The sequence below is a fragment of the Plectropomus leopardus genome, chromosome 20, assembly GCF_026936395.1.
Source record: "Plectropomus leopardus strain MGB_pleo_1.0 chromosome 20, ASM2693639v1, whole genome shotgun sequence".
NCBI lineage: Eukaryota > Metazoa > Chordata > Actinopteri > Perciformes > Serranidae > Plectropomus > Plectropomus leopardus.
The window spans coordinates 3,398,122-3,414,294 of NC_142195.1; the positions used below are offsets into that span (position 1 = coordinate 3,398,122).

At 38.0% G+C, this 16,173-nt stretch overlaps 1 protein-coding gene across 2 annotated transcripts in view; it reads left to right on the forward strand.

Moving 5' to 3' along the window:
* Positions 1-16,173, forward strand: part of dcc (DCC netrin 1 receptor) — a 352,843-nt gene that overhangs the window by 122,286 nt on the left and 214,384 nt on the right. For both annotated transcript variants that reach the window (XM_088070760.1, XM_088070761.1), the window contains 2 exons: positions 8,340-8,490; positions 9,288-9,424. In XM_088070760.1, coding sequence (XP_087926886.1) covers positions 8,340-8,490; positions 9,288-9,424 — 288 coding nt within the window. The remainder of the gene's footprint in view (positions 1-8,339; positions 8,491-9,287; positions 9,425-16,173) is intronic.

A 16,173-nucleotide genomic window follows, 5' to 3' on the forward strand; every position in this document is an offset into this window, starting at 1 on the left:
CGTATCTTTATAATTGACATCTGTCTGGCTCAGGGTAAGAACAGGAGAAGAATAGAGAACTTTAAAAATTGTAGTTTAGCTTCTTTTTCAGTCTTCAGAGGATCTTTCAAACATCTTAAATGTATAAGTCAGAGAGTGTCCTGTGTTTCCAGCTTTGCCTCTTTGACTTTGATCTGTATGAAGTTTTAATGGATCAGATGGATTAACTTTTAATGATTCCGACTCTATAAATATTTTATTAACTGTGACTTTGTAAAGTTTTCATCAGATGGAACCATCAGAGGGGCTCAGGGGTCAAAGGTCAGAAATTATCAAATGGCACCATCTGATTCCCGTGTGCCATCTCCAGATAATGCATCACTGTCCTACTTTCTGGTTGCTGTAGTTTGGAGTTAGTCTGGATGAACCAGTCAGATTAGTGAGTAAAGAGATGAGACGTAAAGCTCCAGTTTACTCGTAGAGTAACAGCAAGTGTATGGATCAGCTGTCAGGTGGAGAGAAATGTAACCACGTTTTGTGTATAGACTGTGTGGGCCAGTTTCATACAAGGTTTACTGAAGAGTTTTTTATTGGCTCATTTCTGCCTGTTGGAGTGCTTCAAGGTTTAGAGGTTTATATAAAATTCCATACTGGTTGAATCATCAGTAGAAAAGATGAACAACTGCTGAAAATGTCTTTGAAAACTAAATGTACAGAGTGCGGCCTTCAGGGTTTTATTTGTGACATTTTGAGTCGTTTGAACCGAAGAAAACAACCAAAGAAAACCGAAAAAAAGAAAAAAAAAGTGTGAGGGTGATGAGCAACTTTACAAGAAATAGCCCAAAAATTGGAAAAAAATATTTTAATAAAATTACCTGAAAATAAGCATGCATGCATGTATGCATAAAAAAACAATTAAATAAAACAAGCTCAAGAAAATGCTTAAAAAAATAAATGTCTCAGATTGTTTCCTTGTAACCTTTTACTGCAGTTTGCATTTTTTTTATCAATATGCAAATTATTTTTTGTGTTTTTGAAAGAAAAGACCAATTTTCTCAGGTTTCAGAGGTATTAAATGCTAGTGAAAGATGTCTGAATGCAGCACAAGAAAACTGTTGTTCCAGGTGTTAATATATATATATATATATATATAATATAGCAGCAAACCACTATGTAAAGAATGGTGGCGTCCTGAGCAGGGAATGAAGTAACACTTCCCTCTGTGTGTGAGCTTCTCTGGGTTTGTTGTGGTGAGCTGGTCCAGCCACACTAGCATATTAGTGCATGTGTGTGTCCCGTGTGCTAGCTCAGTGCTGCTTTGAACTGTACTCATTTGGTGATTACTGCTGATATTAAGACGTCATCGCAGAAGTATTGTGCCTAAAACATTAGCTCTGTCAGCATTGTTTCTGTTTTTTAGTGCTGCACATAATTATTAGCACTGTTAGCTGTCAGCCATCGGCTCAGCCACCTACATCTTGAGAACCGTGTGCAGACAACTTATACTCTGCAGCCCCTTCATACACTCAAGCCCTTTAACAGCTTTCATGTCTGTACTCTAAATATAAAACTAATGTCCAAAATGAACAAAATCCACCAACCAGCATTAACATGTTATTTGTTGTTTCTATACTCAGTTCAAAGGCAAAGTGTAAAATCAACAAGTTACGTTGTTACAGGTTTCACCATACTTTTAAGTCCATCTGAAAACAATGTTGACATGCTCATATATGTGCTACGGAAGCCCTAAGCGGACGTGTTTTTTTTTTTACAAGCCGTTTTCTCGATATAACGAGATATTATCGAGAAAACGGAGTTTGTTTTCCTGAGATATTATCTCGTTATCTCGAGAAAACGAACTTTGTTTTCCCGAGATATTAAGTCGTTATCTCGAGAAAACGAACTTTTTTTTTTTTTTTTTTTTTTAACTTTATTGAATGAACGTCAGAAGAAGAAGTGGCGGGTGGATGATGTGACAGCAGGTGTCGTGCGGTGTTCAGCGCGGACCATTGCGCAAGGTAAGATGATTATTACAGGAACACATCACCCAAATTCATCAGTAATCATAACTAGATTATTATACTGTTGCTCCGGTGCTTTTTGGTACGTGCAGGGGCGAGAACCTGCACGCATTTGTCCGCGCTGAACACCACACGGCACCTGCTGTCACATCATCCACCCGCCACTTCTTCTTCTGACGTTCATTCAATAAAGTTTAACAAAAAGTCGTTATCTCGTTTTCTCGAGATAACGACTTAATATCTCGGGAAAACAAAGTTTGTTTTCTCGAGATAACGAGATAATATCTCAGGAAAACAAACTCCGTTTTCTCGAGATAACGAGATAATATCTCGTTATATCGAGAAAACGGCTTGTAAAAAAGAAAAACCACGTCCGCTTAGGGCTTCCGTAATGTGCTGAAACAGGCCTTATGCTTTTGTGTTGTTTTCGTCCCTCTGTCCATCCCATTCTTGTGAGCACATCTCAAGAACAGCTTGAGGGAGTTGCTTTAGATTTGGCATAAACATCCATTTGGAGTCAGGAAGGAACAAATTAGAAATTTGAACAGGTGACACTAATCTTGAGTGTCCATCTTGAACTGTATTGATTGTCCAGATTTTCTGTGCTGCCTGGGTGAAGGTGTGTGTGAAGCATTCATTTATGTAAACTGCAAGCCCAAATTGACTGTTACAGCATACAGCTGTAATTCTAGTTGGTTGCTAAGATGGTTTCTAATATCCATAGTGCCCTTTTCACTTCTCATGCAAGAGATGAAGAAAAATGTCAATCCAAATTTTTATAAAAACTGTCACAATCATTCTACTTCAGTTCAGCAAGGAAACGCTGTTCATGGAAAAACAACAGTCTTATAAGTCACTTTATCTGAATGTTCCCAGTAACAAGGTTATAGACTTGCTATCTTGCTAAATTTGCTATAAAACACAGGATAGTACATCCTATCTAAGTTGGATTCTCCTTATGTAACACAGGAAAACAAAACTGCTGTTTAGAGTATGGAGGATGCGTTGAGGAGTCTCACAGCCTCACAAAATAAAACCCAGATAAAATATAAAGTGAGAGCAAAATACAGGATTCAAACACCACATGGTACACAAATGCCTGTCTGAACAGGAAGGCTTTTTAAAAATCCCCACAGTATCAGTGACCTCAAACTAGCTGGGAGACTATTCCAAAGCTTGGGGGCTGCCAACTGGAAGGGGCAATCTTTATGGGCCTTGAAATGCGTCCGAGGAACACTTAGAAAAGAGAGATGGATCTAAGAGCTTGGCTTATAGTATAGGGAAATTAGAGATCACTTATGTATTGTGGGGCCTGACCATTTATGGTTTTGAGTCGAGCAGCAGCATTTTGGACAGTGTTATGAGGCTTTGTTCAGGCTGGTGTAAAGAGAATAGCAGTTGTTGGTAGAAGGTATCCTCCTGCGTCCGCTATTAACGTTGCGGGATGCCGCTTCCGTGACGTCAACACAAGCACACGGTAACATTATGCTGCACGTGGTATTGTTTAGCCAACAAAAGCACATTGCATCCAATGCTGGGACGTAAACAAATTCACATGCTGGCAAGGATGGTTAAGATTATGCAAGAAGGGCACATGGTAAAATGGAGAAAAAAAACATCACATTCAGACGGTGGGCGAACACCGGACTCCTGCATGAAAGTCGGATCCATCATTCAGCCCTCCTCTTGCCCTATAGGGACCTTTGTGCTCTCTATATTAGGCTACCAGCAGCATTTCAACCTGATGTTGTGTATTATGCAGACACAACAGGTTCCGTCCGGCTATATTCTCAACAACTATCATGCTGCCGTGGCAAGTATTGTCTGGCTGTGCACTGGCGCATAATAGCACCATGAACGGTTCTGTCCAGCAGCGTTCTCAGCGGACATCCAGTAGTGTATCATGTTGACGCCAAAGGTGGCTTTTCATGTTGTGATCTTATGCCAAAAGCACTGCAAAAGCAGCAGATATTTAGAGCTATTCACCGGACCAAACTGACCAAAAAAACCCCAACAAACATAATTTCTTATAAAGCGAAATAACTCAAACTATTGGCCATAACATGGACTACAGCATTAACTATAGCTATAGGTTATTATAGCCGTATTGAGGAGCTTACAAAAAAACTTTAAAATGGTAATTTACCCTGAAGACAGGAAAGATAAGATACATACGAGGGAATAATGACCTTTTTTTTTCAACTTTTTAGAGGTGCAAAGTGCTACAATCACACAAAAAGTGAATGAAATTATGACACAAATGAATGCAGGTATTTTGTGCATTTTCTGCATCGGTGTGTATATTGTGTGTGTGTGTGTGTGTGTTGGTATCAGAGAGTGTGTCCCGGCTCCTCCTCTTCATTGTGATGCAGGCGGCGTCTCGTGTGTCATCTGATTTGCTGACAGCCTCTTTTGGTGGCGTGTCCGTGAAAACATTAAAGGAGTCACGCTGTCGTTCAGTGATTATCTCTGTGATCCCTCGCTCTTTACTCTTCTCTGTGACCAACCGCAAAAAAAAAAAAAATCTGCTGTGTGGACGCTTCTCCAGCTTCTTCTTTTTTGTTGCACTGTGTTCACTGTTCACATTTCTGCTGATTATCTTGTTTCCTGTTACTGTTTCTTTTGTTTTTTTGTCCCTGAATCCAGAGGTCGAACAGCTTTACATCTTATTTATTGTGTGTGTGTGTGTGTGTGTGTGTGTGTGTGTGTGTGTGTGTGTGTGGGTGCGTGCATGCGTGTGCGTGTTAGTGTGTGATGCTGAATGTGAATCAGACAGATCTGGCTCCACTGCAGGAAGCACTCACTGAATACATTATGGTCTCATGAAATCCATTTAATTTTGATAGCTGGAATTTAGTAGTTGTTGCATTTTAAATTTATTATAACATAATTTATAAAATACATCGATTACTAAAAATACAAAAAAATGTAAACCCTTAAATATAAACAGATGATGCAAATGATCCTCACTGTGAATTACAAAATAAATTACAAAATCATGCATATTTAAAAAGAATAAAGCACAATATGAAATACAGAAACTTAAATAAATAAAATAAATCATAGAAATGAAATAATGTTAAGCAATATAAAATAACTAATTTCAAAACTTATCAATACATACAATGTTTTTTTAACATAAATTAATGCTTTTATTTTCTTAAATTACTCTCAGCTCAGTTACATTCATTTCAGGCTGCAGACATGAGGTGAAATTACTAATGTTCATTATGATTTAGGATGAATACGAGATTATCAGTCTTTTTCAGGTTGAAGGTGTGTGTGCGTGTGTGTGTGTGTCAGTGCCGTGGGGCATGTTGATGTAACTTCCTGTCTCCTAAAGGTAATCGTCTTGTCGTTCTTTAAGAACCCACCAGCCCTCAGGCCAACCTGAGGGCAAAACACAACTTGACCCACGGTGTGTGTGTATGTGTGTGTGTGTGTGTGTATATGTGTGCGTGTGAATGTGTCCTCAGGCCTCAGTTTTTCTAGATGAGATCTGATAGAAAATCTGACGACATAAAACAAGAGATTTTTAATCTCAGTGGGGCCTGTCCTGGTTAAATAAAGGTCAACTTTAAAAAAAAAAAAAAAAGGAAAAAAGGCTCAGCCTATTTTTAAGAAGTCAATTCTGATGTAGTTTTGGGATTCAGACTGTTATAATCTAGCAGTTCTCAGGACCCACAATGCAGACACGGGGCGCGGGTGGTGATTTACACAGTTTAATGCTCAAATGGAGAAAATAACAATGGGTAGCAACAGGATCTTAGCCTCAGAGTGTGGGAGTCCAGAGAGTTTGAGTAGGGAAAGAATGGCAGAGTAGAGGTTTAACAGAGAGACAAAATGTGATGCTGGACGAGGCTGGACAGGTTTGATGGGTTTTGCAGATGTTGAGACACAAAGAAAAAAAACAGGTTCAGCGGGTTTCCAAAATATAAGGCAAAAACAACGAACATGCGAAGACTTGTGAGGAGAGCCGGGTTTATATCAGGTTGCAATCAGATTGGATGACTAGTGGGTGTGTGATGAGCTGCAGGTGAGTGAGGAGCTCAGCTTGAGCAGAATGTAGGTCAGCCATGCCCAGCCTAAGACACACAGACAGGGGGAACAAACTGGGGACTAACATCCGACAAGAAGGGAGGGGAAACACTGGAGGACAAGGGGGAAAAGAAAAGAGCCGCAGATCCCAACAGAAACATCAACTGCTTTATGGTCAGAGGAGTATTGCCATATCTGGCTTGAACTTAACATTCATCTGATTTCTTGGCCATATATTCACCATGTACCTCTGAGAACACTGGGAGGCTTCCTCCTCATGTTTTCACTGCATGGCTTCCTCTACACTTGCAGTAATGAGGGTCTGGACATTCTGCATTAGTTGTGTGGCTCTATAGGAGACTGTCCTCCCAGAAGAAACTACACAGCATCAGTCTTTTACACAAACGCCCCAAAACAAGATATGTTTATGTTCAAGAGACAGAGCCATGTAGCAGACATAGCAATTATTACTGTTCCCCATCAGTTACAACGGAGAAAGTAGAGTTATGTTGTTATGGAGCAGCCGAGTCCACATCGGCATGAGTTAACAAAACAATGGACTTTTAACCTTTGAAACAAAGTGAGTAACTTAACAAGAAATCACCAACAATTTAGCAAGATACTAGTATAAATCTTCAAGAAAATTACCTGAAATTAGCACCAAGAAAAAGAAAAGTAAAAGAACAAAAACTGGAAATGTGCTGAAATAGTAATAAAATAAAAAATATTATTAGTATTTGTATATTTTTACTGTAATTTAATTTTAAATATATATATATATATATATTGTAATAACTATAATTGTAGTTTTCCCAGTTACTTTATTTTTTTAATGAGTCTTTCCCTCTATTTTAAAGCTAATATTGTGGTCATTTTCTCATTTCCTTTCACAGTTCTTTTAGCAATTTTCGTGACCTTTTATGCCAAATTGCTGATTGCTCTCCGTGCCTTATTTTTTAAGGAAATCAAACCAATTTGCTGACCTTTCAAAGGTTTCAGTGATTGTAAAAGGTGTCTCGGTGCAGCATGCTGATCCAGGTTTTAAAGGGTTATCACTGGACACCACTGTTCATTTCCCTTTTCCGACCAGCATGCAACTTTGGTTTCTTTTAACCGTGACTGGTCAATACCTAAACTTAACCAAACCTAATCATGGATGTGTAAAGTCAGAAAACAGTTTTACTTTTGAATAGTGATGTCAACCTGTCATTAACTCTTTAGTCCCTGGATCGACACCAGCTGTGTTCAGATACCTCTCACATGCATTCAGACCTCTGGGACTTGAGAAAATTGGTTTGATTTCTTTTGAAAATATGAGGAAAAGGCAATGAGTAACTGTCAAGTCATGCCCAACAAATGCAAAAAAAAGAAAAAAGTAAAAGGTGACAAGAAAATTGCATATTATCAAGAAAAAAAGGGAGAAATGTGCAGAAAACTATATTTATAAATTCTAATAAATATGTATGTAAGATCGTGTTCATTTTGTTAGAATTTCTTCATGTCATTTTCTTTTTCATTTCTTTTTTCTTTCTTTATTAATTTTTTGCTAATTTTCTTGTAACCTTTTTACTCATTTCTTTCCAATATTTTGGCCTTTTCTCGTTAACTTGCTCATCATTTTCCTCATGTTTTTGTAGAAATCAAACCAGTTGCTCAGAAAATGCTAAAATGTGACACTGTCAGGGGTATGGACAAACGACATATTTTGTTCATTTGACTATTGAATGGATTGCCATTAAATTTGTTGGAGACTCATAGACCCCACAGAATAAATCCCAATAACTCTGATGAACTATAGACTTATCATCGAGCACCATTATGTGGTCAAAATGTGTGTAATGCTTTTGTGTATAATCAAATGCCTTCAGCGTTAATGGAATTCCCATCAGCCTCAGCTGTTCTTTGTGTTGCGCGCTACTTTCATGAAAACTCTTTTTAAAGGACTGGTTGACTGGCCTCATACAGATGCAATAGTAAAATGGTTGTTGTCCTTGTGTTTGTGGTATTTATCCATACAATTAGTACCACCGCTGTTTTCTCGTGTTTTTGCAGTGTGCTGATTGATGCATCTCTGTTTTCAGCACCTGCTGGTCTGTCAGTGCCATGGACAGCAACCACATTAATTATCCTCACCGGACTAACTTAGATGAAAAATACATGGAAACTGACTGTCAAATTAACAGAAAGTTTTTTCATTTTGTTTTCCGGTGGCCTGTTCGACAAATACATAGGACGGCAATATTTGGGTATGGACCATGTTTTAGTGTCTAACTTCCTTCTCTCTGTCTCTCTCTCTCTCAGAGCCTGGGGTGAGCAGGAACCTCCAGTTCCTCCAGCGTCCATCCAGAGCAACGGTTCTGCTGGGAACTGATGCAGTGCTGGAATGTTCCGCTTCTGGATACCCAACACCGAGCATCCAGTGGAGGAGAGGAGAGGAACTCATCCAGAGCTGGTCTGTTCAACTGTCTGTTCCTATTACACAAAATGTCTAATACGTGTAACCCATGTGATAACCAACAGTACGCAGGTCTCCAGGTTTTCAATAAAACTCGAATTACACAACGTGAAATTGCGAATGTAAAATATGCCTCAATTTTGAAAAAACTCCCATTTATGACAAAAACAGGTTTTACACTCGCATGAGGTAGTATGAAACTGATGGCTTTTCTAGGTCACATGATGCTATGGCTATGTGTTTGACTATCACTTCCCAGAAATCCCTCATACGTGGCCGTTCCCATGTACGAGGGCCTAGCCTTTCTATTATGGCCCCATAACTCACCTTTATACCATGAACCCACACACTAGTTTATTTTGACTCAATCACATACACAGCATCCTGTTGCCAAAAAAACTCATAGGAGAACCAAATGTGGATTAATCCTCTGCTTAAAATAGTCCCCAACAAATGATTTTTTTTTTGTTTTTTGTTTGAGTTAAGTTTCCTAAAAATCAAAGAGAGCAGCTGTTCTGGGAAACTACTGAGCCTTTTTTAAACATGAATCTACAGTATGTATGTGTCTTTTTTAAGATTTACGTCTTCAGGAGGAACCAATGGGCTTAGACACAGTAGGGGAGTCTGAAAGTACTGAGAGACTGACAAACATGTTGTTGGTTTTGGTCTTTTAACTGGATTTGTTGACATTGACATGATGGTTTATCTAGTAAACATGAAGCTAACTTAAAACAAACATATTTTTATGTAAAAAATGCTGAAAGAAAACTGCTTCACTGTTCCTTCCTCTGTAGGAATAAGAAGTACTCTCTGCTGGTGGGCAGTAATCTGATCATCAGGAGTGTCACTGACGACGACTCTGGCAGTTACAGCTGTACAGCCTCCAACAAGAACCACAACATCACCGCACACACGGAGCTGAGTGTACTAGGTGAGTCAACACACACACACACACACACACACACACACACACACACACACACACACACATTTGGTCATTTTCACCTTTATTTTGATGGTTACAGTAAAAAAAAAATCAGGAACTGATGGGAGAGAGAGACGAGGAGAAGGTCATGCAACAGAGGTCCCAAGATAGACTCAAAACAGGAACTTTGCAATTACATGGTTGACATCATAAAACATCAACCCTGAAGTCATCTTAACCTTTGAAGAGGAATTTCACTAAATGTCCTCACTCTCCAAACTTGCTCTGGTCCTCTCACGAATAGAAGTGCAAGAACACACACACACCTTCAGCAATCAGTTTTGTGAGGAAAATGAAAGAATGTAGCGATGTCACTTCTCAAAGCTCCCGAGGGAGGATATAAAACATAAAAAAGAATCCTGACGGGAAACTGTTAGCAGCCTGACATCCACAAAACAATAAAAATAAATAAAATGGATTATAAAAAAAAGGCTGTATCCCTCCGCTGACAGAAGCCATCCTGTCTGCAGACACTCTCATCCAGAATCACATCCAGAATCAAATGCAGTCATGAAATATAAAATCCTAGCCGCCTGCATGCTTCAGGAGGTTTTCATAAATATGATATGTTTGTATTTATTGTCTGACTGCTCCCCAGCTGCTGCTGGATTCACAGCGATGCTGCTCGTGTATTCAGGTGTGTTCAGCAGGAAGCCATGTTAGCTCAGCTAGACGAGGCATTATGACTGAAAACAGACCTGTTCTAAAACGACGTGTGGTGTCGTCTGGATTCAGATACCAGTGAGACATGAAATATCACCCAGGAAGTTTAGTTTAAGTAGACTGATGAGTTTACAGGCTTGTAAGGCAGAGTTTTATAACGCTCGATATTATTATAGTGTGTTGATGATGTTTCGTGGACCCTTGCACTGCAAATCATAGACTTGGACGTAGCCACCTTTAAATTGGTTTGTGGACTCGGTTGGGGAGTTCCTGCCAAAACACCAGTAAGACCAATCGTGAGCAGCCCCATTGAATGTGAGTGCATGGATTGGCTGTCAATCATGGCAGGAAAACTCCCTTTTTATATAATTTGATTGCTCATTAATACCAAACTAATCATAAAAACAAACACTTGAACAAACATCAGGGTGATGAGAACTACCTTCAGTGACAGAAACCATCTTTTGGAAAAATTTATTTGGCGTGTACTACTTTGAGTTTTTAGTTTGGCCAGTGTCCAATCACTAACATGGAGGGGCGGGCTTTATGACCTAAACTGCAGTAAGACACCAGAGAGCGATCCAGATTGAATAACCTCACTTTGGGGGAGCTGGCACGTCGTCCATCTTTATATACAGTCTCTGGTTCAGACACATTTTCGCCTGCCGCTATTCTGCTGTATTTCATGAGGACACAAAAGTTGACTTTTGGCATTGCAATCTTATGCCAAAAGTCCTGTCAAAGTGGCAGTATTTTATAAGTCTGGAATGAGAATGGGCTGTTTAGTTTATAAAATGTTCAAAATTCTGCAGTATTGACATCTTCAGTTTGCTTCTTCTGTCCAAACAACACTCCAAAACAAAAAGACTCTTCAATTACTATCATAGATGAGAAAGAAAAGCCACAAATTCTCACATTCAGAAAGCTGGAACCAGCAAATGTTTGACATTTTTGCGTAAAATTGACTGAAAAAAGATTTTCGATTAAATTGTTGTTGATTCATTTTATTTTGATTGACCACTCAATGAGTTCTAGATTGGTTGTTGGTCCATCCAGTTGTTTCAAGAAGCATTTTGGTCTAAGGCAATTGATAAGACCCCTTAGATTGATTTGCACATGCTTTTTGGTCTGGCTATCCCAGGATTTCTTTTGCAGAAGTCTTCTGCGTTGGCACCTCCAAACTTTTCTTGGAGAGTAACTTTCTCTTAAGTGTATTCAGTTGTCTAAGTTGCATGGTCATTTGTCCTCATAATGCCAATTTAATGGCAAATCTAACGATGACAAAATGAGACTACAGCAGATAGAAAGGGATTTGTTGAGCGGACAATCTGAGTAAACATCTGTTCAGGTCTTTTAAATTGATGAATGGACTCGATTCTACTGTCTCGTGTTTCAGGAAGGACTGTTAAGTTATATACAGAGCTATTTATTATCTTGCTAGTTATTTATGATCTATGCACAATATGAAACAATCTGCTTCTGGGACTTGGTAGATGTTGCTCCCAGAGTGATATATAGGATTTCGACATCACTAAATCATGACTTAACTACATCTGATTTGTTTGCATCTATTTATTTACCTTTAATGAATCAGAAGACGTTTTGTTTTTTGGGGTTTTTTTTTCTGCAAGCGGAGAGTTGAAATCAAACAGAAGCAGCTGTTGTTTATTCAACTCTCAGGAGAAAATCTGCAAATTAACCTTCGGGTATTTTCAGTCTCCTTCCAGCTGGGCCTCTCATCTCCTTTCATGTCTTTGTCTCGGCGTCCCCTCTGAGTCTGTCCCTGTGTTCACATCACATTCATATTCTGTTTACACTCTGCTCTCAACAGTCGCTGCCTGCAAACATCACATGGTGTTTACAATAAACAGGAGGGGTCTGTGTCTTCCGGGGGTCACTTCTGGGATCTGATGTTCGATCGCTGTAGTCGTGTTAAATTAGTGCAGGGGAAACATGTTAGCGCTCATACAGTATGATCACAAGATCTTATGGAGCTTCTTTAACTAATAAGATGTTTATGACAAATACTGCAACCTGAGTCACACTTAGGGAGTGTATAAAAAGTATTAGTGTGGAGAAGCAGCCAGAAACATAAAATACAATAAGTCAACAACAATATTACATAAATAAATAAGATATGATAAATAAATAAATAAATAAATAAATAAATAAAAAGTACAAAAAATGGATATGAAAAATAAATGAATGAATGAATAAATAAGCACATGAGCAAGTAAATAAATTGGATAATGATAAATAAACAAATAAATAAGTGAAATTAGAGAAAGAAAGACAGAAAGTAAGAAAGAAAGGAGGAAAGAAAGAAGAAAAGAAAGAAAGATTCTGGAGTGATTTGATTTGACTATGCTTTATTATCAGAATTTTTTCAGAAATCTATCTTGCCCCGAGGATCACATCAACACATCAACTGTGTCACATAAATACACATAAAAACAAAGCATTTAACCAATTAACAAAACCATACAACAAATGCTACAAATCCCATCACACATTACTAAAAGTAGATGCAGATCAACTTATTACTCATTTCCTGTCACATTCAGTTTCCAACCCAGGCACAGTGAGGCTACTTAGAAGCCATAATTTGATTTAATAGGTACCCTATGGGACTCTATATCTAAAAGGGGTGAGGGATCAGGGGTAACGGTTAGGGTCAGTGCTTTAATTTTACTTTTTCTTTGGGATCCTCTCCTTACTTACTAAATAATAGGATTTACTGAATAAATAAAGTGATGCATTTCACTTTGTTGAATTTTTAAAAAGGGATTAATAGATTTCATTTGAAATATATATATATAAAGTATATTTATATTCTGTTTCTCAAATCTAACATTTTACAATAAATCTCAAAAGGGAAGACTTAAATAAGATATAAATGCGGAATAATCTACACCCATCTCTCTACAATACCGTCCTTTTTTATGATCACAGTCTTATTGGGGTTTTAATTAAAGATCATCCTCAGTGGGTTAGAAAACAGGAAAGGGGTAGCAACAACAAGAACAAAAACAATTGAACAAAAAGATATTCAGAATATTAATAAAACATCACATGAGTATTTGCTAGGTCTCCTATAGGCCAAGTTGAGGGATGGTTGTGCCCAACTTTGTCCAATTCAACATAAAATGGGTAAGTTATAGAGCACTGGCTCGCTGACATCAAAATATTATTCTTTATTATTGGTGTATTATGCTTAAATTGTCTGATAGTCTGCTGCTGACACTTTCCACTCATCCCATCTCGTCAACAAAAATGAAATAAAGACCTATTTTAGCTTTACATAGTCTTATTTTGTTGATAAATAATTTTTGCCATAGTTTTCAGCAATTAAATTAACACCAGTGTGTCATAGAGTAACACATTTGACACCAGTAAAACACACTGAGCGGCAGACAGGATGTGGTGATCTGCTGAGTGATTGATAACAAACTGCTTCCTTTGGAGAGTTGACCCATTTTGACGAAGAGAAAAAAGGACAGCAGATTATTCTGATGAGTTGACAAGGATCACGTCGCGCCCATGAGCAAGTTTACATTAAACACAATGTGTGCATGTGTTTTTCTGTAAGTCCACCCTTACAACATGTCCTCCCAGCTTGTCCCATTTTCAGGCCCTGCTGAGCCGGGCGGACAAATTCTCGAGACCTTAGACATTCAATATTTTACCTCCCATTGAACTCAGACTCTATCTAGAGTCAGTATGCTGTCTTGGCCCGCCTCCAGCAGCTTCTAACACACCATTTTTTTTTCCTAAAATCCACTGCCAGTAAAGAGTAGGTGGTGCAAATCATCCCCATGTGCCAACAGATAGAGAAAAGAAAGGGACGAAATGGCTGGAAGGACAAAGGAACAAAGACAAAAATGTAGGAGGGAAAGAAAAGAGAAAAAGAGGGAACCAATTAAAAAAAAACCAAATTAAAAGCTGATCAGCATGACCCTTCAGAATAACTTATGATAAACTTATGGGGGCTGGTGCTTTATAGGTTTTCTACACTTTATGTATTTTAATCTGTTTTTCCGTCATTCCTCCACATGAAATGGTCTTCGATAATACATTTCAGAGCAGAAGCAGACGAGGATTTAAACTGAGGTTTTTCTTATCACAACGAGCCCGCAGCTATCTGAATACACTCTGGATTTATGTATTCATCCCTCCATCTGTCTGCCTTTTATCTCCCCCTGACTCATCTGCAAATTAAATATATTTGATAAGGTGAACAGTTTACTTACATGCCACACTTGCACACATATTTTTGGACTTTTGTATCGGATAACAAAACATAGACACACACACACTCACAGGAAAACTTCAAAGTTTCAGTACAACTCGTGTCATACACACTATTCTGCTGCTCTCAGCTTCTTTTTTAAACACAAATACTGTTTTCATTTGTAAATTCAAAACTTGCAAAATATTTAAAAAAAAACCAGATTTAAACAGATTTAAACCTCCCTTTGGCAACGATAGACCTCATTTAACCCTCTGAAACCTGGAGCAACATCTCTTTTCTTGTGCTGCAAGAAATATTTTAACCTTTGAACCCGGAGCAAATTGGTGCGATTTCTTCAAAAAACATGTGGGAAAAGGGAATAAGCAATTTGGTGAGAAATGTTATTAGATTTAGAAAATCTTTTTTTTTTTTTTTTTTTAAAGAAAAATGTCCAGAGAAAAAAGAAAAAAAAGGTAGGGAAAAACTATATAAACTATATAAAAAAACTATATAACTATCGTAATTACAGATTTCAAATGATGTTACAGAATTATTTAAATTTTTACACTCATATCCAAGTCTTGTTTGACATGATTTTAACTTCTTTGTTTAAAAAAGCAAAAAAGAAAAGAAAATCATTTTCGGATTATTTTCTTTTACTTTTTACTAATTTCTTGCTCATTCGGGGGTTAATGTCTTCTTTCATTGCTCATTGCCTTTTTTTTTTTAAAGAAATCAAACCAGTTTTTTTTAGATTTGAAAAGGTTAACCTGGATGTTTTTGTCATGTCTGTTTTATCGCTACATATGCTGTAAATATTGCACATTTTATTAGAACATATACTTATGTATTTCTGCTCATTACTTTTGAATTTCGGAATCAATTCCGACTATTTATATCCTCAAAAGCGTTCCTCATTTTGCATGCACATAGGCCAAAAGTCCACTGAGTACATGCAAAAAGAGTTCAAGACTGTTTGATCTTTCAGCATTAAAGCCATAAAAACCCTGCAGATAAAATAGAAAAAAAAAAAAGAATTTGATGGAAAAGTTTGCCGTTGCTGGACACATGACGAGCTCACTTCTTCCCCAGTCTCTGCCTCGCATTTACATTAGACTAATAAAGAAGAAATATGTTGTGCTAATATGCCCCATTACACTTAGTTTTTCCACTCGGAGGCAGTTAGATGCTGATGAATATCCGCAGTGTGGTGATGTATGGAGATGTGTGTGTTCTGACTCCACAGGGCAGTGACCATGATTAGATGATTAGGATAACGAATGTGTGTGTTGTTTCCCATAATAATGAGTGCAGCCTGGCTCATTAGCCGCTTTCTGTTAGCAGCTTAATGAAAGCCCTGAGAAACATAGCCAGCACTGCAGCTATCAGTCATACTCAATGTGCTGCTGTCAGTGCTAGCTGCTGCTGGTAGCACTGGATGCAGAGGGGAAAAAGTCCTACAGGTTGTCCTGTAACCAAAGTGTCAAAGGGTTGACTCCATACAACACTGATTTATTTACATAGGCCAACGTTACTAGGGTATTATAATGTTATGATGGTTATACAATATTCTTACAGCATTATATTGTTAAGGACATGTTGGGGTATTAAGTGTTTTTATCAGCATTGTACTGTGTTGTATTACAGTGTTATAGTGTAATGGTTATGCTGTGTCTTAAGGGCATTACAGGGGTGTTACAAAGTTTATCAAGTGTCGTTACGATATTTTAGAGATGTTACAAGGGTTATTTGGTGTCGTTAGGGCTTTGCAGTGTCATTATAAGGGTTAATCATTTGGGTA